The sequence below is a fragment of the Diospyros lotus genome, chromosome 14 (assembly GCF_014633365.1).
Source record: "Diospyros lotus cultivar Yz01 chromosome 14, ASM1463336v1, whole genome shotgun sequence".
NCBI classification, from domain to species: Eukaryota; Viridiplantae; Streptophyta; class Magnoliopsida; order Ericales; family Ebenaceae; genus Diospyros; species Diospyros lotus.
Window position 1 is genome coordinate 24,432,255 of NC_068351.1, and position 22,877 is coordinate 24,455,131.

Genomic DNA, 22,877 nt, shown 5'->3' on the forward strand with positions numbered 1-22,877 from the left:
TTTCGTCGTTGGATGATATTTTGGAAGCGCAAACATTCAGCATTGTTTTCTCTCGGCAGTCAGCACCACATCCACAAGCGCGGGTTTTGGAAGTACTTGCATTCCCACACCGGATAAACCCTCTCTCTCTCTCTCTCTCTCTCTCTCTCTCAAGCCCAAAACCCCAGAGCTCAGCAGGAGAAGCTGGTTGCTATATGGCTTCAATGTCGATGGACATATCGACTGCTTTCATTCGAGTGGTCAACAATCAAGCCGCTCCACTCTGCAGGGTCCGGACCTCGCCCTTGCCCTTTCTACGCAGATCCAGACCTCACGCCGCTCGGAGTTTCTGGATCGTCGCTGTCCAGCCCAGGTTTCAGATCCTCTCCTTTGACTTCTCCAAGTCGAATCGATTCCGTCACCGCTTCGCCGCCGCGGCCACGGCGCAGACTGAGAGCTCCGACGTTTTGACGAAGATTCCACCCGATGATCGAGTTCCCGCCACCATAATCACTGGTTTTCTCGGTTCTGGGAAGGTCTAGAACTTCCCCTTTTCTTTTTGAATAATTTTTCTAACGCAATTTGGGGGACATTTGATTACTTGGATTGATTTGATGCAATTAGGATTTACGCAAACTAGAAGAGTTGCTTTCGTTAGGTTTTGACATTGGGTGTATATCAGAAATTCAACATGCCGATCTTCAAAAGTGAAGAGAGAGAGAGAGAGAGAGAAGCAGGGAGCTTAAAATACTAGGACCCTTTGGGATAAAGTGAAAGGATAACAAACTGATTTTACCTAATTATGTTTAAGTTCTTTGATGATTTAAAAAGAAAGTTATGGCACATAAATTCATCATATCTTTTTTTCTACTTTCTGGAATTGGAAAATATAGCTGGCTTTATTTAGAGGCTACACTTAATTCTGGTTGCTGAAGGACTAGAATAGTGTAGATTTCTTCCATTTCTTTTTAAATGTCCTTGCAAGTTGACCAGATGAATGGGACATGCTACGTGGGTTCTCTGGGGTTAAGGCAATAAATTGAAATGAATAAAACAAAGAAAAATTATAATATTAAGATTGGGAAGAGGTGTATCATGGTGCATCAAAGTAAGAGGTTCTTCTCACAATTTGATTTATTATCAAAATCCTCCGACCATGAATAACGGTTTGCCTCAAACAAAAAAAAGAGTTTTCACTATCACACTGAAGCTTAAACATGTCCTATCTAGTCTCTTTGAAAAATTCCAGCTAATGTTGATTATAGTTACTTAGGTCGAAGGGGTTTACTGAAACGTGAATTGCAAGATTTATATTATTATGTAGACATCGTTCAAATAAGCATGGAATAAAGAAAAGCTTTTGGAATACAGAGGATTGTTGAAATGACCTTGATAAATAAGCAACTAAGTTGTAAACAAATTATCTCACTAACTTGAATTAGTTACAGAGATAATAAATAATTCATTGTTGGGGGGGGGGGGGGGGGGGGGGGTTATGGTTATCTCTTAGGGATTGAACCTCCATCTGAATCTTCAAGTGCCAACCTCATGATTAGACATGTAAATCTCTATCTGATTTGAATTTCAAATTGCTAGTCATGCTTCATAAATCTCTGTAATTTCTCCTTCCACCAATTGAGGTTGAAATGAGCAAGGTATGCATGTGATGCCCTACCCTACCCGTTGTCTGGTGAAGATGCTTGAGTGACCTGGGGTTAGGTGATGGAACTCTTGCTTAAGCCTCCAAGCATTTTGTGACACATTATTGGCTGCGCAAATGGAACTCTTTTTCAAGTGATTGGTATTGCCCACTTATGCAAGGAGCATCACATCATCTCCTCCAGCGCTTTATAGCCCAAGATCCTTGTTACTGCTTTCCATCAGGGATGCTTGTGACACCTTGGCAACTCTACTAGTGGGACTCTTTGATTGAGTACTGGATTTACCATGTAGAGATGAGATTTATTACAGCTACCTTGACCATTCTAAGTTGCACTCTAGAAGCTGATTTCTATCTCCAATTATAGGATGACTCCCAACAATTTAGACTGACCTAGATCTATTTTTGTTTGTAACTCTTAGGACTTGTAGATTGTAAGTTAGAGTTATGAGTTTTTTGATTTGTTGAGAGTATCACTCTTCCCTCGAGAGAGCTCATTCTTGACCAGCCGTGAGAGGATCCCCTTGCATTGCAGTCATGTTTGGGTGCTATGGGCACATGAACATGACCATCTCCATGATTCACAATGCCATCCCCACTACCAGTGTGTGGGGTGACAATCAATTATCCACGTCTCTTGGACATTACTATTGCAGCTTGAGCTCTTCATTATAAGTAGGGGAAATCAATCATCATTAAACAGAAAAACATCATAAAAACAAATTTCTACTCTGCCTTTAGTAGATCTAGAATCTCTTGTCCGTATTGCCACTCTCTACTTAGTGATTGCTTAATGAGTTAATTCGATCATTTCCTGGCTTTGACAATTTCAGGGGAAGTTGATTTTTTCATGTTTCCTCTGCCAACTCATCTTCTGATTTTGCTACATTATATCCACTAAAAGGAGCATTATGCATGAACACTTGTGTATACTTAGAGCCTACCGGATCACATAGGATTCTATTAGTCCATCCATGAAAGAATTTTCGATAAATTTCATTTCTTTGCTTAGCTTTCCCCAGCTATCCTGGTTCTCTTGGGCAACCCCCCCCCTCCCGGGAGACAAAAAAAAGAAAAAGAAAAAAAAGAGAAAGCATAAAGACAATAGAATACAAGATAAGTGATGATTTTTCTGATAGAAAAGGTGAACAGATTTTGATAAAGGGTGTGCTCAATTGGAAATTATGCTTGAAAAAAGTGTTTGTAATAATTGATTATAAGTAGTAAAGAGACATGAGAAAACCATCATTTGAACCATGCAATACCATGAAATCTTCATGGTTCAATTTTTCCATAATAAAGTAATCTCATACCATCCAAAAAATATAGGTGCTAATACAGAAAAATAAAGATGAAAAGTGAGGCTACCAAATATATGCGAGAGCAAAACTTGAAATAGATAGAGATGTTTCAGACCAATAGCGCATTGTATCATTGATCTTTTCATTCCAATACTCTATCCAAGAGTTATTAATATTAGCAAATTTGTTCCTATTTGACAGAAGGCCAAAGGGGCTATAATCAGAGATACTATTTTTTTAGGTGCTTAAATTCCTGCAAAAATGGGAAATGTGCTCCCTTTTACTTAATTTCAACTATAGATTTACTTAATTGGAAATAACCGATTAAGTTTACAACAAATCCTAGAAATTGATAATTGATCCTCCCATTGAAGAAAGAGGGAAATAGAATATGAGACTTATAATGGGAATGATCAAAATACCTTTCTTTTCTTTTCGGAGAAGTTAAAAAATACCACCATGGTTCCACTGTGTTAGATATTTATTAATTTGTTTGGGAAACCAAAGATAGGCATTGAGACCAAACATAACACCCCCCCCCCCCCCCCCCCAAAAAAAAAAAAAAAAAAAAAAAAGGCACTGCAAGTGAAATAAACCATAGGGGCAATAATTAATAGGCTTAAAGGAAAAAAATATTATCAAAACATACGTTATTTGGAAAGTGAACTTTTCTAATACATAGAACAAGAAGATGGGATGGCATATATTCTAAAACCTGATAAAATAGGGGTAAGCTTATATGTTTTACTGTTGAAACCCATGGTATTTTAAAACCATTTTCTTTTTAACAATTAGAAAGTAATGAATTATGCAATCTGGTCTGTTTAGTTTGTACAAAAACACGTTTCTTAAAACTAGACTGCCATTTATTTACAGTTTCTCTGGCCAATAACGCTAGTTTCTATGGAGTTGTAGTTCGTTGTATTTGAGTTTTTCTCCTCCAAAGAAAAACAATTTTAGAGAATATAAATATACAATTTTAGAGAATATAAATATCTTTGGGTTCTTTTTGATCATTGAGTTCACTATTATGGAATGAAAGCATGTCATGTTCCCAAATGTGTATAGCCATTTGCAATTTGTAGTGTGTTTGTTTTTCCCAGTGGCATAGATCTAAACAAAAGAATGGACTGAAACAGACTTAGTGAAGAAGTATCTTTAAACACACATGGGAGCAAAAGAAATGATAAAAAGTTGAAAGCTGAAGCAGTTACTTCATTTCAAATGAATGGCTGATTTTTTCCACTCACATTAATTAGACTTTAGGTAAATTGAATTGTAGTTGAGGTGCTTGTTGGTTGTTGTTACCCAAATAAAATATTGACGCAACTTCAAAGTCAAGGTGACATCAAATGAGATTCTCCTTTTATAACATGGTAGTGCCGAGCAAGCTGATTTGCATGGCAGTTATTTGTTCACAACAGCCGATGGGTTAAAAATCATGCTTAGGGATGCCTTAAGAAGCATAATGAGAAGATATATTATTAAAAAGTTGCAATTGACCCTATTTTTGTTCTGAACTCAATCATTAAATTCATGAAATGGACAGGTTAATCTTTTTAATGTGCTTATAAGGAAAGAAATAGATGGAAAAGAATCTAATGGAGAATAGTCTGGTTTTTCTACATTGAATTACCACTCATAAGACAGATGGGATTGCGGGATAATTACTGATGATGGATATTGCAAGTTCCAATGATGAACTTTTATTTTTTTATTTTCCATTATTTGGATGTGTGTGTGTTTTATATGACAAAGATGAAGTGTTAGCAGTTGAGTTCCAACTGTTAGTTAAATCAATGTGCACTAAGCATAGAAGGCCTATGGAGATTAAGTGCACGCTTAAACAAATGAAGCCCACATAAATGAAATAATGGGTATAAGATTTTATAAGCATAATATAAACTATTAAAAGGCAATCATTAAAAAGAAAACTAAATAAAAATGAGAGCTGCAAAGATGAAAGGTCTTTATTGAAAAGAAGAAAAGAAAACAAATGAATATGCTGAACTCTTTGTTGAAAAGAAGAAAGGTCAGAATTCTTCATCTTCTATCAGAAGTCTGGGCCTTTCTGGGAATTTTAGAGTTTTTTTTTTTTTTTTTTAATATGTATTTGCTTTTATTTAGATCATTTTAAGATATGATGACCATTCTTCTTGGGTAAGGATTCCATACAAGCAGCCACACCATAACTCAAATTTAAACAAATCCAACAGCCCATATTAAAAGTGCGCTTTATATCGCTTAGTTCTGATAAAAAGTGCAACTTATGCTGGCTTTGACTGCACTCAACTAAAGTCTCTAGGCTTTGTCCCCAAAAACCTTTGAAGGAGTTGTGCTTTGTGCTTAATTCGTGCTTAAGCGCACTTTTTAAAAGACTGGGTTCAATTACTTAAATGCGCTAGCTTCTAGGTTTGCAAGATGACAAGGCAAAGCTTAATTCAAATGCTTAACCACTTCTATTTGTAATTTATTTTCCTTTGAAACTTATGGGATTCTATTTCACTTGACCTATTCTTTCTATGATTGTGAGTAGACAACTTTATTGAACCACATATTGACTGCGGAACATGGGAAACGCATTGCAGTGATTGAGAATGAGGTATGTGGTTGATTGTTTGGTTTAATATTGATTTTGCAGAATTACATTTGCCATTATGGTTGGTGGTAATTTTTGCAGGAATTTGTGCTAGCTTTCCCCTCTTTTTCTAAATATTTGATGTTCCCTTTTTAATATTACCGGTATATATAATACTTGGTTTTGTTATGGTTACCAATAAATCTATGTCTTTTGTTGTATTTGCAGTATGGTGAAGTAGATATTGATGGTTCATTAGTTGCTGCAAAAGCTGCTGGGGCTGAGGACATAATTATGCTCAATAATGGATGTCTGTGTTGCACAGTGAGAGGTGATCTTGTGAGGATGATTTCTGAATTAGTCAGTAGGAAGAAAGGGAAATTTGATCATATTGTAATAGAGACTACAGGTACAGAAGGTTTATTCAATAGGGCATTTGTTCACGTTTAGCTAGAGCTATTGTGCTTCTCTGGTTCTCATTGTGCTTCATTTGTCATTTTGCAACTTTCCAGGATTGGCAAATCCAGCGCCAATCATTCAGACATTCTACGCAGAGGACGAGGTTTTTAATGAAGTTAAGCTAGATGGTGTAGTCACATTGGTGGATGCTAAACATGCTGGTTTCCACTTGGATGATGTTAAACCAAAAGGTGTGGTCAATGAAGCAGTAGAGCAAATTGCTTATGCTGACCGCATTATAGTAAACAAGGTCCTCAATTTCTCTTCTTTATGCATTGTTATTTTAGTTATGCCTCTTAGATAAAAAGTTAATTTTAGGATCCCTAAATAACTCAATCCATCTGCTTGAGGACAGAGGACCACAGAATAAAACCATCCATATGAGCTGAAACGTTAAGATCTTTGAGGTTTGCTCCCTTCATGTCTCCTTTTGGGTTTTAATTTGGAGCCACTTGTTGGTTCTGGTCCATTAGGCTTACTCCCTGAACCATGTTTCAACTCCTGAAAGTAGCATGCTGCCTAGTTTGGTAGTAGTTTCATTGGATGGGGACTAAATTATTGTCAGTGGAAGAAATCTTCGGTTTTGATAAATTCAAGAGGAGCTTTATTGTGAGCCTATGATGCTATTCTTATGAAATGAGAAATTATCTATTTGAGATGGAATAATGTTGTAGGATAGAGCTGTTTCAATTTTGATCGATTGATTGTTCCTCTAAAACATCACTAACTCATCTCCCAATGTTTGTTGTTAGACTGATCTTGTTGGTGAGCCAGAAGTTGCTTCATTAATTCAACGGATAAGGGTTTGTATATAAACAGCTTGCTTATGTTGACACATCCATAGTTCATTATCTACTTGCTTAATTTTTAGCTAACCTTTGATGTGAAACTGGCTGAACACAGAATATAAATCATATGGCTCATATGAAGCGGACCCAGTTTGGGAAAGTTGATTTGGACTATGTTCTTGGGATTGGAGGCTTTGATTTGGAGAGGTAATTCCACTTAATTTGTAGAATTTGGTTCAGTAGCCCTTTGTCTGATGGCATTGTTTTTAGATGTAGCTATCAATTTGATGTATCTTATTAACTTACTACACAGTTTTTTGCTTTCAGTTGATGACTTCTTTCAGTCTTATGTTCTTTTTTAAATATTGATGTTATGCGAAGCTTATTTCTGTTGCCCCTTTACCAGAATTGAGAGTGCTGTTAACAGTGAAGGTTCTGATCATGATAGTCATGGCCACGATCATGACCACCACCACCACCACCACCATGATCATGACCACAAACATGGTAATTTCATTCTTAGCAAAAAGAAAAAAACATTGTAATTTCATTTCATCTTTTTAAATATCTTCAATAGAACGAAGCTTTCATTGAGTGCTTGAAATTATTTTGTTAAGATCAATGATGTTGTGTATCAAATAACAAGGTGTCGTTCAGTTGCTTTTTATCTGTTTTGTGTGAAACTAATACTTAATTTCACCTAAATGGCTGCTGCTTTTATCTTGCTAGTTGAAATTCACATTCCTTGTTTGCTGCATCTATATGTTACCCTCTTTATTATGTGAATCTGTTTACTTTCTCTTATGCATACATGTACAAATGCATCAAACAATGCCAGTTAACATGGATGGTGCATCTTATAGTTTTACATGTTGGTTATATTGACAATATGTTTACATAAAGTTTTTGCCTAAGAAGTTACAATTATAGAAGAAAGGATGGTTTAGTTGAATGTTGGTTCTCATGCAATACAACATTTTCTTTAGTATGCAGTATGAAGGGTTGTCTTAGGTGGAGCACCATATGGGATTCTGGTTTGATTTGAAACTGATTATTTATATAGACACACAAAACTTAAGAGCTAAGTTCCAATAGTTAATTGAATTGAGAACGAGTTGGTGAGTTTTGATTTTACCCTAGCATCATAATCAGATTCTTAGTTTTAGGTTCCTTTTGATTTCAGTACCCTGGAATTTTTCTTTGATTTCTTTAATCATATTATTTGAAACTGATTATTTATATAGACACACAAAACTTAAGAGCTAAGTTCCAATAGTTAATTGAAATGAGAACAAATTGGTGAGTTTTCATTTTACCCTAGCATCAAAATCAGATCCTTAGCTTTAGGTTGCTTTTGATTTCAGTACCCTGGAATTTTTCTTTAATTTCTTTAAATCATATTTCTTCTAAATCAGGTTTGGTCTATGTTGTAATCTGGTGCACAAATGCACCCATAATCATGATGGCAGGATCCAGATCGTGGTTCCATGGGATCCCTGCAATTCCAGTCTCACTGGTTTAATTTACCATCCAAGATTTAGTTGTAATCTGAATATGACACTTCCTTCTATCCTTCTACTTATGGTAATGGTACATGAAGTATTAATGCATTCAGTACATACCAATGCAGAGCACCATGATGATCACCATTCCCATGATCATACTCACGATCCTGGTGTTTCTTCAGTGAGCATAGTTTGTGAAGGAAGCTTAGACCTTGAGAAGGTACATTATTCTTCTGCAAATACACTAATTTGCTTTATAGTTCTCATAATTTGGGTCTAAGGATGTTGGGGCCACATTAACATTTGGCAGATTTTTCTTTCCTTCTGGATAGAAAGAAAGCTGATGGTCTTTGATTATGAAGCTGTTATTGTTTAATTTTTCAGGCTAACATGTGGTTGGGTACGTTACTTTTAGAAAGGAGTGACGACATATATAGGATGAAAGGTCTCCTATCTGTTGAGGGTATGAATGAGCGATTTGTCTTCCAGGTGATCTCTCTCTCTCTCTCTGAGCTTAACTATTCTCTTACAAATATAATTTAACTATTCTCTTACAAACATAATTTGGTAGATTGCTTGCTATTATCAGTTTGATCAAGTTTGTCTGCAAATTGAAAAATTTTACATTGAAGTAGAGGTTCAACTTAAGGTAAATCTTTGTTTTGGTATGCACTAATCTCAAGCGTCACTTAATCTAGCCCCGCTTTATCTGTGATTGAAAAGGTCTTCTCTCTCATCTAAACCCAACCACTTATGCCTAGTAGTCTCTTCCATCCTTAATATTGTGTCAGTCTCCAACCATTCAAGTGTTTGTTGGATGGAATTTTGTTTCAAATGCAACTGTCAGTGAATCCAAAAAGACTGGCAATTTGTCCTCTCATGAGCATGCTATTTCTAGTTTCTCTTGGTCTCTTTCAATTCATTCCAGGATCTTGCTTGTAGGAGTTTACTTTTATGTGCCAATCCCACCATTCATGGAAACCGCACCTATCTTGCTCCAGTGTTCTGCATCATTAAAAACCAACATAAACAAACTGGGTCCATGCTCCCGAAGATATTTGATTTAGAACTTTTTTTGTCTTCTATATTCACCAAGATTAGTTAAATACATTTTACTGGTTTCTAAACCTGCCAAAGGATTGTGTATAGTCTTACATCCCAAAAATTGTTAGAATCATTTTAGTTGGCATTTCCAATCAGTTAATAGTTTATCTTAATATCATCTTTCAGCACTGTCAAAGGGGAACATAAATTCAACTTACTGCAGGAGGTGTGATTGTTTCTGACATACGTTCTGCATCTGTGTTCTGTGTTCTTCTAACAGGGGGTTCATGACATATTCCAAGGTTCACCTGATCGATTGTGGCATCCCGACGAACCAAGAATAAACAAGATTGTTTTCATAGGAAAGAACTTGAATGCACGGGAACTAGAGAAGGGTTTCAAGGCCTGTTTACTGTGATATATATACTAATCATACCATCCAACAGTAAGTCTGAATCTCATGTGGTGAAATGAGTTTTATGCCCTTGATTGGATTTGGGAGTCCAGTTTTGTTGATAAATGCCGCATGGTTTATTGGCCTCGTGGAGAAAAATTACCCAAAGATATGCAGTATAGCATTGCCTTTTTACTGTTAATGTGCCAATTCAATGTCTAGTTTGTTCAACCAATTCAATGTCTAGTTTGTTCAACTGGATACACAGAACAATGTACAATCCCATGCAAATGAATTGTATGTACCATGTACTCTTTAAGGCTCACTTCTACATTGATTCAATCGTCCGTTATCCTACCTAACTATGAATGATTAGCGAGTTTTAATTCATATAACTGAGCTCAGATTTTGCATGGCTGATGGGATGGGATTTGATCATTTGAGTTTTAATTTATGTAGCTGATATCAAATTTCATATAGTTGAGTAACTAATCTAATGGGATTAAAACTTGATAGATTGTATTTAGCCTTAATACATATGCTTATTTAATAATTAAAAAATATAATATTTAGTTTTTAATGTGTAAAATGTTAAGGTTTTGTATTTTAAATATTAAAAATTATTATTTTAAATCTTTATTGTGATGAAATGTTAATGGGCATATCAACGCACCTGTTTGAATAAGCTATAATTGGTTTATTAACCTTGGTAATATCGAAGGGTTAAATTAAAAAATAAAATAAAATGATAGAACATCTCGTCATTCTTTTCATTGTTCTCGTTAGTTTTTCTCTAGCTTTCCTCCAAATTTTTCAGAAGTTCTTTTTTTTCATTCTCCTTGTCAATAAGGATAAAGCATCCATTGTCTGTGTGGTTGTTTGTAAGAGATTTTGGTTGGTTGTTTTGCATTATCACAAATCGACAATTTCAAGGGTTTTGTGTCTGTGCGCTTGCCAATTTGGTTGTTTCGCATGAAAGGTTAGGGTGTCCTTTTTTGCTTTTTATTTGACTTGATTGATGCAAAAAATCTGATCAAATGGGGACCATTTGGGTTTATGTGTTTGTTTTTGGGATTAATAGCTTGCTTTATCTTGAACTTAGAGACATTTTATAATTTTATCATATTTTAAATTTTATTTTAATTTGATCATTGAACTTTAATATTAGTTTTAATTTTATTCTCAATCGGCCAGGTATGTGTCTCAATATACGTGGAGGCTGAGGTGGTGCTGCAAAATGACGTGATTTTGTCGTGCTGATGCTGGCAAAATGACTCCATTTTGGCTTGCGCATAAAATACCCTAAAGACAAAAATTGAAACCACCAAGTCAACGAAGAAAAATCTAGAGTTTCAAAAGATGAGAGGAAATCAATGGACAATGATGACGACACATGCAAGGGAGGTAGAAGGTGACACACAACGAAGAAGTGACGTTCAGGGAAGCGAACCACACTGACGCTGATGGAATCGACACATGACTTTTACTAGGCATCAATTTTTGCTAGGAATTGACACAAGGCTTCGATGGTGACGGAATCGACAGCGATAGCAAACATTGACAACTGCTAGGCATCATCTTCTTTCTCTTTGGTAACCCAGCTTCTCTCTCTAGGTCACATGCCAAACTTAACTAACTTGACTTCTCTCTCTTGGTCAAATTGCATATATGTCCCTTTGTTTTATACAACACATTGCTGCACTTTAATCATAGTTTTTGATAATATGTGTTAGGTGAAGCCTGTGGAACTTCGTGAATCCATGGTCTCGAATTTGTGATCCCCTATTTATGTCTTGTTCTCAACGTGGGAAAAAAAAAAAAAAAAAAAAAACAAGAGGATAAGAATCTATGGCCCCCTACCTATGTTTTGTCCAGTCTTCCATGTTTTGTCCCCTAACTGTAAGAAATTATTAAAACATTATTTGATAATTATGGTCCCTTTATTGTGGTAATTGTTAAGCATGTTTTGTCCATTACTATTAATTGTAAGACATAAGAGTCCCTCTACAGAGCCAGACGCGTTTACCGACGGGTTTACAGAAGAGATATCTCGCGATATTTTGGTTGTCAAAATATCGCGAGATATTGGGGTAAATTTTGAGGGCTTACCGAGATCGACTTTTCTTCCTTCAACTTGCGTTTGCACATATCCCACTAAAAGAAGGAGAGAGCGCTTACCTTACCGACGACGATCTCGATCTAGCCGCGACGTTTCCTTCGGCGATCGAGACCTTCATTCGATGATCGAGATCAACCTTCCGCAATAGAAATCGATCTTCCGCGATCTTCCCAGTACTTCCAGCAAGCGATGGAGACCGATCTTCCGCGATCTTCCGCGATGGAGACCGATCTTCAGTCTCGTCACCGTTCTTCCTCGCCGATGTCAGAGCAAGGTAAGCTAGACTATTATAATCCTCAGAAGGTTTCTTCTTTCGGTTTCTTCCTTCGGTTTCTTCCTTCAGATTTTAGTTTGTCAAATGATGGCCTTTCTGTAAACCCGTCTGTAACTTCTTTCTGGCTGTCTAGAATTTTCCAAGACATAATATATATGTAACAATTATATTATTAAATTATTTGATAAATGTTTTGTTCATTATTGTCCATTACATTGTAATACACATGGTGAATTTTCGATTCAAAATTATTTAAACAGGCTTGGAACTAAAATTTGTATGGAAGAATAAAAAGGGAAAGAAAATAGACTTTATTATATATATATATATATATGTGTGTGTGTGTAAAAATTTGTGTACACAAAATTTTGCACCTAATTAATTTCTCTCATATTTTATGCAAGATGCTACCAATTCTAATACAAAGATGTTTCATATTTAGAATAAAAAATTGTCTTTCACTCTAGCTTCCCATCCTTCCTCTGTTATCATTATATGTTGTTGTACTTAGCCTAGTTCAAGCTCTTTTGATTTTTTTTATCTTTCTGCATTGAGGGTATTGTTTCCCATTATATAGGGTTCTGGGAGTGGGCGTTAATGGATGTTCAGGGGCTACTCTTTGAATAGGATATGGGTTATGAGCAGCTTATGGTGTGTTATATTAGGGTTTGTATTGGGGAGCCTCTAGTCTGGTTGTATTCATAGCTATCTTTGACTAAATTAATATTAGAGAGTACATACAATTAAGTTCCATACTACTTAAGTGAACTTAAACTCAATATAATTAATTATGCATATCTCAAATTTATTTAAGTTTAACCCTAGTAATGGATGAACTCACTAAAGATATTCAGACAGATGTGCCATGGTGTATGCTATTTGCAGACGACATAGTGTTGGTGGATGAAACAAAAGAAGGAGTGAACACTAAGCTTGAGTTGTGGAGAAACAATTTAGAATATAAGGGATTTAAATTAAGTAGAAAGAAAACAGAATATATGGAATGCAAATTTAGTAAAAATGCAAGAGTGGATGATGTTATAATAAAATTAGAAGACCAAATCTTACAAAGAAAAGATCATTTTCGATATTTGGGATCAGTGATTCAAAAAGATGGAGAAATCTACGAGGATGTCGCACATAGAATTAAGGTAGGTTGGCTAAAATGGAGAAATGCATCGGGGGTGTTATGTGATGGTAAAATCCCATTAAAATTGAAAGAAAAATTTTATAGGACAACTTTAAGACCAGTCTTGCTGTATGGCTCAGAATGTTGGGCAATCAAATACCAGTATGAGCAAAAGACGAGTGTAGCGGAGATAAGGATGTTAAGATGGATGTGCGGACATACAAGAAAGGATAAAATTAGAAATGAAGTTATTCGTAATAAGGTAGGAGTAGTGCCAATCGAGGAGAAGATGAGAAAGACTAGACTAAGATGGTTTGGTCATGTGAGAAGGAGACTAAGAGATGTTCCTGTGAGGAGAGTTGATGAAATGGAACAATTAGTCACAAAAAGAGGTAGAGGTAAACCCAAGAAGACTTTGGGAGAGACATTAAAATTTGATATGAAATATATAGATCTAAATGAGGATATGACAAAAGACAGAAATACATGGAAGTCTAGAATTTATGTAGCCGACCCCACATAGTGGGATAAAGGCTGGATATGTTGTTGTTGTTGTAATGGTAATTGTAAGCTTCCTAAAAATCATAACATATAGTTTTCATGGTGACAGCATGCCTATGGAGTTATGGCATGGGGGTACTTTTGTTTGTGAACCCATTATGATGTATGAAGGTGATGGGGCTATTTTGATTCAAAATATGGAAGGTTTGACATTAAGTGTAATGACCCATTAGCTGGTTTAGGTCGTTTAGTCATTATTAATGTATATGTTGCATTTTTTTTATTAATTGGTCAATGCTTTTAAGAATTTATGTGTGATGTTTGAAAAGTTAAAAAAAAAGATATAAATGAAGTTATAATGATATGAAAAAGTTAAAAGCAAGATAAGATTATGATTTATGTTGAAACGTTGATGGGATTATGATTTATGTTGAAAAGTCAAAATTTAATTGGGATTTGAAAGAAAAGGGGCTACCGTGTATGTATTATATTAATAAAAAGGGGTTGTTTCATGATATATATATATACATATATGCGAATGTATAAATAAAAAAGGAGAAGTAGGTTAGGAGTCTTGATGTGAAAATGAGTCATTTTCTTCTATTGTCTTTCTCATTTCTCGCCTTGGTTTCTGAAGACTATAAGAAGGGTGAGGGTATAAGCCATAGGGCATTGGCGTTTTCTCTTTTTCTTTGGTTTTCGAAGCCCTTGGAGGTGGTGCAAGTTTCTGCTTCTTTTTCCAGCTATTTGGTTCTGCCATTTTCTTTCTTCATCGGCTCCGTTCTTGGTTCGGTTCGTGGTATTTATATTCATCAAAGGCAAGTTCTTTTTTTCCTTTCATATGCAAGTTCTTATATCTTTTTCCTTTTGATGCAAGTTCCTAAACCCTTTTTTCATGTTAGAAATTCATTCCTTTCATTTCGAAATGTTTGTATTTGGGAATTCTTATTTTTAGATAGATTGACCATGTTGTACATTTGGGGGTATAACTTTTTGTGGTTATATCCGATTTACAATCCTCTTATTGTTTCGAAAACTAGAGATCATGAGCTTCAATTTAGTCATATTATTTACAGTATTTGACCAAGTTATGAGCTCGAAACAGGTCATTGAAATCACCACTTGTAATTTGGAATTTCTGGAATTTAGCTTATTCGATTCCTTTTTGTGTTGGCTATGCTTCCTATGTTTAATATTATGGTTCTTGCCTACATAATCATGTTTAATTTTGTTGTTCTTCCTAGATTCTTGATGAAACTCGTTAAAGGCTTCAATGGGGTTTTGGTTCACCCATATTTCCTAAGGAATGGTGCTTTCTTGATTAGTTCCATACAAGACTTTGGTTATCTTATCTTATATGTATGTTGTACCGTGTGCGTATTGTCCTATTGCAGGTTCATGTTGGTGTTAAAGTATTCATTCATTCATTATTTGTATGTTATGATTAATCATTATTGGGGGTAAAAGTACATTCATAAGTATGATGATGAGTGTATTACATATCCATGTGTGAGCATGTGTTTGGGAATATTTTTAAGAGTATGGTCGTGTATGCATACAATAATGAATATGCTTTGAGATGCTTATGTGTGCACGATAATTATTTTGCGCGATTATTATGTTCGGGTGGTACCTTGAAGCTCGGTAGGCATTTTCCTGACGCGAGGGAGTTTTGGTTCAGATGTTACGACTTTTATGTCGGAAGCTTAGTAGACGCAAGTCTGATGTGAGGAAGGACTTTGGTCCATAGATTGATGGTTACATTGGCAGATACTTATATGGGCCTATGGGTTGTATGTGGGCACATATGCATGGATATATCTTTATATGATGTGGTGAAACATAGCATGGGTGCATGTGATGTAATGAGTAATTCTATATTGCCTTGATTCTTATTACTTTAGGTTCCTTTCAAATTATACTAGCAGAGCCTTGTGACTCATACTTGCTTTTGCATCATTCTAGGTAAGGGGAAAGCTATGGCTGAGGGCGAGCCTAGTGGAGCTCGATCCTTGATGGGGTAGATTTGTGTACAGAGCCTTCCTGACTAAGAGATCTTTGGAGGATGTTTTCTTTTTCTTTTTATTTAGAGTGCAGAAGGAAACAATTTTTTTTTGTTATGTTAGATTTTATGGTATCTTCTGAGCATGATAGGTGGTTAAACCCGAATGTGAATGATTAGATGAGTTGTGATTTAATTATCATTTATTTTGCTTCTTTTATTGAATGAGAAAAATTTTGGGAATGTTTTATTTAAGTTTATATCTCTATCAATCTTTTTGGCACTTCCTCTTAGATTTCTTGGTTGCGGGATCTCCGAGAGTGGGGTCGTCACAGTTTGGTATCAGAGCCAAAGGTTAGGATGAGTTTTTGTACACATAGGAATGTTGGGTAGAGTTAGGGTTATTCCTAATAGTAGATGTGAGTTTAGATATGGATCTATATTATAAATATTTTGGTTGTGTAGGAAAATGAATACTCGCCAAAAACGACCATCAACTTAGGGCTAAGGCAATGGTCAAGCTGTTCCAACACTTGCACTGGTCACACCGAAAGAGTTTAGAGGAGATTTACGCTAGGAGGTAACTGAGATACGAGGGACCCTATCAGGGATATTACGAGTAGTGGATATGTTCGCTACCAACCAGTTGAGGCAGGACCAAGGACAATAAGAAATTGATGGTGATCCAACAGGAAAGAATGATGGTTAGACTTCTAATCCTGTAGCTTGAGTAGGTGGTAATGTTGAAGCGGATGGTAACACTGGAGGCCAATTGTTAGGGAACTTCATGGCACTTTGACCTCTCGAGTTTTATGGATAGGTAGAAGTCTCGCCTGCAGAGAACTAGATGCTATCAGTGGAGAAGCACCTTCGGTCTATGGGGTGCAATGATATATAAAGAGTGCAGTTAGCTACTTTCCTGTTAAGGGGGTGATGCGGAGAGATGGTGAGAAATCATCAGATAGAGGTATACTGGCAGAGAACTGTCATGGGTAGAGTTCCAAGAATTATTCAACCAGAATTATTTTGCCAAATGGATCTGAGAGCAGAAGACCTATGAATTTATTGAATTAGTTCATGTGGTGACTTAGAATGAAGCTGAGTTTATTTCTTTGGCTTGACTCGCTCCAGAGTTAGTGTCCATAGAGGCTAAGAAGGTTGCAAAATTTTAGAGGGGTGTACGTTCTACAATAGTGTAGAAGGTATACGCAATAGAACGAGACATGAATGAGTTGAAGATTGGGCAAGTAGTTTTAAAAGGAACGAGTTCCTCTTAGGGCCATAATAATGAAAGGAAGAGGAAGTGGGAAACAGGTCTAGTAAAAAATACAGGGGGAATCCCTCTATGTAATGTTTGTGGAAGGAGGCATAAGGACCCATGCTGTTTTTGTAAGGGAGCTTGAGACAGGCATACTCGGAGGGACTGTCCTTGTAACCCGGATGTGACACCTACCCAGGAGATGACTTATTTTCGATGTGGATGAAAGGGGCATAAAGCGAATTATTGTACACAACTACCCCATATGGAGGCCAGAGGCCAGGAGGACAGGGTTAGAGATCTAATCAGAGGCTCGCCGTGCCCAGGATGCAGGGAGCATCTCCACAGATGGTATTACCATAGGTATAGCACCCTGCTAGTGTTTGCTCTGTCAATAGTTAATGCGGAAAGAGGGAATGCCACTATTCAAGGTATTTTCTCTTTATATAGTACTGATGTTCATATGCTCTTTGGTACAAGTTCTACGCATTCTTTTATTACACATCATATTGTATGTCATATCCCTATCCCTAGAACTTCATTGCCATACTATTTAATTGTGACTACGTCAAGGGATGTGGTATTGATGGGTAGCGAAGTATTCAAAAATTGCGAGATTAAGGTGTATGATAGGGAACTACCTGGCGATTAAGTAGTGCTTGGTACACTACAAAAAAATCAACATTTAGCGACGATTTTTTTTGTATTTTGCAGCGGTTTTTTCGCATTTTGCGGTGATTCACGTAATTTAGCGGCGGTTTTGAAAATGCCGCTAAATCAAGCATCGTGAAGCATTTAGCGGCAGTTTTTAGCAACCGTTGGAATAACCGCCGCTAAATACTATTTTTTACGGCAGTTTTTAAACTGCCACAAACTAAGTATTTAGCGGCGGTTTCGAAATCGCCGCAAAAAAAATTCAAAATATTTGAATTTTAGCGGCGGTTTTAAAACTGCCGCAAAAAATTCAAAAATTTTGAATTTTAGCAGCGGTTTTAAAACCGCCGCAAAAATTCAAAAAAATTTGAAATTAAATTTTTTTTCAAATTTTGTAAGCCTTGTGCGTGCAGCCAGGAAGCGCGCGCGCTTCCCGCCCACGAGCATGGCCCCCCCCGCGCGCACAAGCGTGCCTAACCCCCCCGGTGCCATGTGGTCGCATGTCCGCGTGCCACGTGGCGATGCTGGAAATTTTTCCAGCATCTTCCCCTTCCCCCAGACTCGAACCCGAAATCTCTCCTGTGTGCGTACGCGCGCGAAACCAACTGAGGTACCAAATCTTGTTATTAAATGTTCACGCTTATAAATTATATACTAACATATACAACTACTATTTTCCATAATTATAATTTATATTCTTTATTATAAATTGAAAAACATAAATTAACTGAATTAAATTAAATAAATTAATTGGTTAAAAAATAAAAAGAATATTTTATATATTTTTAAAATTTATTTTTAAAATAATTAAAATTTTATGCATTAAAATTTTGTTAAATTTATTTTTATTTTCTTAAAATTAAAATTTGTAATGAATTTTGCTGTGATTTTTTAAAATTATTTAATTTTATTTTTTAATTATTTAATTTTTTTCTAAATTAAAATTAATTATTTAAGTTTTTTTAAAATTAAAATTTTTAATTAATTTTGCGGTGATTTTGAAAAACTGCCGCAAATGTTATTTAATTTTAATTTTTAATTATTAAATTATTTTTTTGAATTTAGCGACGGTTTTCAAAAAACCGCCGCAAAATTAAAATTTTAATGAATTTTGCGACGATTTTAAAAAACCATTGCGACGGTTTTAAAAAACCTCCGCAAATATTAAAATATTTTTATTTTTAATCAAATAATTATTTTCTAAATTTAGCGGCGGTTCCCAAAAATCGCCGTAAAATAAATTTTAATTTTTAATTTTTCAGCAGTTTTCAAAAAATCGCTGTAAAATTAAATTTTTAATGAATTTTGCGGCAATTTTTTGAACTGTCGCAAATGTTAAAATATTTTTATTTTTAATTAAATAATTATTTTCTAAATTTAGCGGCGGTTCCCGAAAACTGCCTTAAAATTAATTTTAATTTTTAATTATTAAATTAGTTTTTGAATTTAGCTGCGATTTTTTAAAAATCGCTGTAAAATTAAATTTTTAAATAAATTTTGCAGTGGTTTTGGGAAACCGCGGCAAAGAATGTATTTTGCGGTGGTTTGTAAACCACCGTAAAACATGGTCTTTTGCGGTGGTTTTAAAAATCGCCGCAAAAAATCAAATTTTTTGTAGTGGTATAAAGAACTTCGACCTCATCTTAGGTATGGATTGGTTGTCTCAACATTATGCTAAGGTCGATTGTCGACTGAAATTGATCCATTTCAAACTACCCCAACAGTTAATCATTGAGTATCGGGGTATCAAGCTGATGGATTTGACTTCAATGATTTTGGTGATGAAGGTGGAGAGATTGATACACCATGGTTGTGAGGCATACCTCACTTTTGTGACAACTGGTATGGAGAACAAGGTAGAGTTATCTGAGATTCTAGTGGTTCGAGATTTTCCTAATGTATTTCCGGATGAATTACTAGAGTTACCACCTCAAAGAGAGATTGACTTCTTGATTGAACTAATACCAGGTACCCATCCTATTTCTAAAGCTCCTTACAGGATGACCCCAAATGAATTAAAGGAGTTGAAGAATTAGTTGCAAGAATTAATCAATAAGGGTTTTATTCGACCCAGTGCATAGCCTTGGGGTGCTCTGGTATTGTTTGTACGGAAAGATGGATCAATGAGATTGTGCATCGACTACCGTCAACTAAATCAAGTGATAATGAAGAACAAATATCCACTTTCACACGTGGATGATTTATTAGATCAACTTCGAAGAGCTTCAGTCTTTTCTAAGATTGATTTGAAGTCTGGTTATCACCAAGTATGAGTTAGAGAAGAGGATGTTCCAAAAATAACTTTTTGTACCCACTATGGACACTTTGAGTTCGTAGTTATGCCATTGGGGTTGATGAATGCCCCAACAATTTTCACGGACTTGGTGAATCGGGTCTTCAGGGAATATCTGGATTGCTTTGTCATTGTATTCATGATGATATCTTAGTTTATTTGCTAAGTCTTGAGGAGCATGAGACACATCTTAGGAGGGTTTTGCAAAGACTTAGAGAAAAACAATTGTATGCAAAATTCAGTAAGTGCGAGTTTTGACAGAAACATGTGGGGTTTCTTGGACACACAGTGTTTGGAGAGGGTATTTCAGTTGACTTTGAGAAGATTAAGGCCGTAGTTGACAGGCCGAGGCCTATTTCAGTGACTGAGATCCGAAGTGTTCTTGGACTTACAGGCTATTATCGGATATTCATAAAAGGTTTTGCTTGTCTATCATTACTAATGACTAAGCTGACACAGAAGGGAGCAAAATTTGATTGGAATGAAGCATGTGAGAATTGTTTCCAAGAATTAAAGTAGAGGTTGACTACAACTCCTGTTTTGTCTATTCCTAAGAGTGGAGAGAAGTTCACGATATACCACGATACTTCTTATATTGGATTGGGTTATGTATTGATACATGATGGACATGTGAATGACTATGCCTATAGGCAATTAAAGAAACATGAGATGAATTACCCTACGCATGATTTGGAGTTGGCAGGCGTAGTGTTTGCACTTAAGATTTGAAGACACTATTTGTATGTCGAGAAGGTGGAGATTTATACTAATTCCAAGAGCCTAAAATACCTTTTCTCACAAAAGGAATTGAATATGAGACAACGACGATGGGTGGAATTATTTAAGGATTGTGATTGTGAAATTTTATATCACCCGAGGAAAGCTAATGTGGTGGCCAATGCTTTGAGTCGGCATAGAGCATCTATTGCATCAATGATAGCATAGAATTGGATGTTATTGGAGCAGATGAGCGAGCTAACTATCTTTACTTTCGAGGAAAGACTCGTTGTGTACCGTGCCTATATGAAAGTGTAATCAGACTTGATTAATCAAATTTGAGTCCAGCAGCACAATGATGTGAAACTAACAAAAGTCTGAATAGATGTAGAGAAATTTATTTCCTTGGGGTACAGTCAAGGAGGTAATGGCTTATTTATGTGTCACGGACAAATTTGTGTGCCAAATAAGAAGGAGATAAGACAAGAGATTTTAACTAAGGCCCATAAAGCATGTTACACCTGTTAGTGTAGGTGCTCTAGACCCAATCAGATTGGGTATGTTGTACACTGACAATTGTAATCATGTTTATTATTTGAATAAGGAGTTGTTCAAATTCACAAGAAGTCATTCTATTAGTTTCTTGTTATTATTGTAATAACCGAATGAAACTAGATAGAAGTCCATATGATGTATACTGTGAATAATCTATAAAGATGTGAGATGATGCATCACAGTTTCTAGACATCATTAAACGTCCCAAGTCGTAGCAATGTCAAGAATGGACATTGACAATTGCGGTAAGACTTGTATGTGCTATGTTTTTGCTATGTGATAGCAATGGGGGTCTCACACCCATAGGCATGGGGATGCCTAGACAAGTACATAGGTGACCAATATTGGAGAACGTGTCACTGGACATGACTCGCAATGAGAATCCATTTTGGTTATATGTTGATGGAATTCTTATACGAGATGGGTGTAACTAATCCTTGGACCTGAGGTTGTCACGGTCATCTCATAAGAAGACCGATATGCTTTGACATCGTTTCGATGGGCCTAGATAAAGGCTGCACGTGGGCGATCGTTGGGCATATCGTGAGGCTTATGGAGATGGGTGCATAACCAAGATGGGACTCGTCTATCCCTTGATAGAGGATGATGTATCTAAGGCGCCTTCGGTGGATATTCACTTTAAATCCATGGCCATGGTAAAAGAGATCAATAAGGAGTTATTGATTTACTTTCTATTAAGTGAAGATATCCAGAAGACCGAAGAAAACTCATGTGATCGTTATCAAGCAACACATCGCCATACTTGAGATCACATAAGATACATTGACGAGAGGATCGAATTACACGGTAACCATGCTCGTGAAAGGTTATTTGCAGATTATGAATCCTTCTGAATAATTGGGTAGGCATGATACCTTGCTAGAGGCCAATCTTGTCTTATGTGTTCGTACCGACACATTGCCAACATATTCGGAAGCCTAATGAGTCATACGCAATAGGCACGGTCCCTGGCTTAAACCAGGAGAGTGGACGTATAATTAAGTGGGACACTTTGGCAAGAAGTTATGCCGTCGTAGGTTCTCACGGAAAAAGAACAAATAGACGTAAATGACGTCGATATGACGAGGAGTCGTTATAATGGAAAGAGTTTCCTAAAATGGCAATTGATTAAATTAGGAAGGAGTTTCTAATTTAATGATTTTCTATTTGTTGGAGTGGCAAATAGGAAATAAAATATTTTTGGGCTTAAGTTAATATTTGGACTAAATTAGATTTGGGCCAAATATTAAAATAAATATTATATTTGGACTAAATTAGATTTGGGCCAAATATTAAATATTATATTTGGATCAAATTAGATTTGGGCTAAATATTAAATAAAATATATTTGGGCTTGAATTAGTTTTGGGCCATAATATTTTATTTAACTTATAAAAGGATTGAGCCATTTAATTATATTTCTAGTTGGACTAGAATAAGCCCACTTAAGATTTTAATTAAATTAGAATTAATGGGCTAACCCAATCCATTAGGGTTTTAGAAACCCTAGGATATTTCATTATAAATATCCCTTTATGGGTTGCCCAAAATAGAAGTGATTTTTGGTGTCGTTTTTCAAGAGTTGAAAAACGTATTGCCTTTCACTTTTCCCGTTTCTTTTGGCATGATTTGAAACGTGGGTGTTCTTTTACCGTCCATACACAAGC

General features: G+C 35.9%; 1 protein-coding gene across 2 annotated transcripts; it reads left to right on the forward strand.

Moving 5' to 3' along the window:
- Positions 1-27: 27 nt before the first annotated feature.
- Positions 28-10,050, forward strand: LOC127790215 (uncharacterized). Of its 2 annotated transcripts, XM_052319537.1 has the most exons (10): positions 29-515; positions 5,477-5,542; positions 5,747-5,927; positions 6,031-6,227; positions 6,730-6,780; positions 6,881-6,972; positions 7,172-7,272; positions 8,396-8,490; positions 8,655-8,759; positions 9,595-10,050. In XM_052319537.1, the coding sequence occupies exons 1-10, from the start codon at positions 195-197 to the stop codon at positions 9,730-9,732; spliced, it is 1,347 nt and encodes a 448-aa protein (XP_052175497.1). In that variant the 5' UTR covers positions 29-194; the 3' UTR covers positions 9,733-10,050. The 2 variants fall into 2 exon arrangements, with proteins under 2 accessions (XP_052175499.1, XP_052175497.1); XM_052319539.1 differs by lacking the exon at positions 5,477-5,542 and having other exon boundaries at positions 28-515.
- Positions 10,051-22,877: the final 12,827 nt, after the last annotated feature.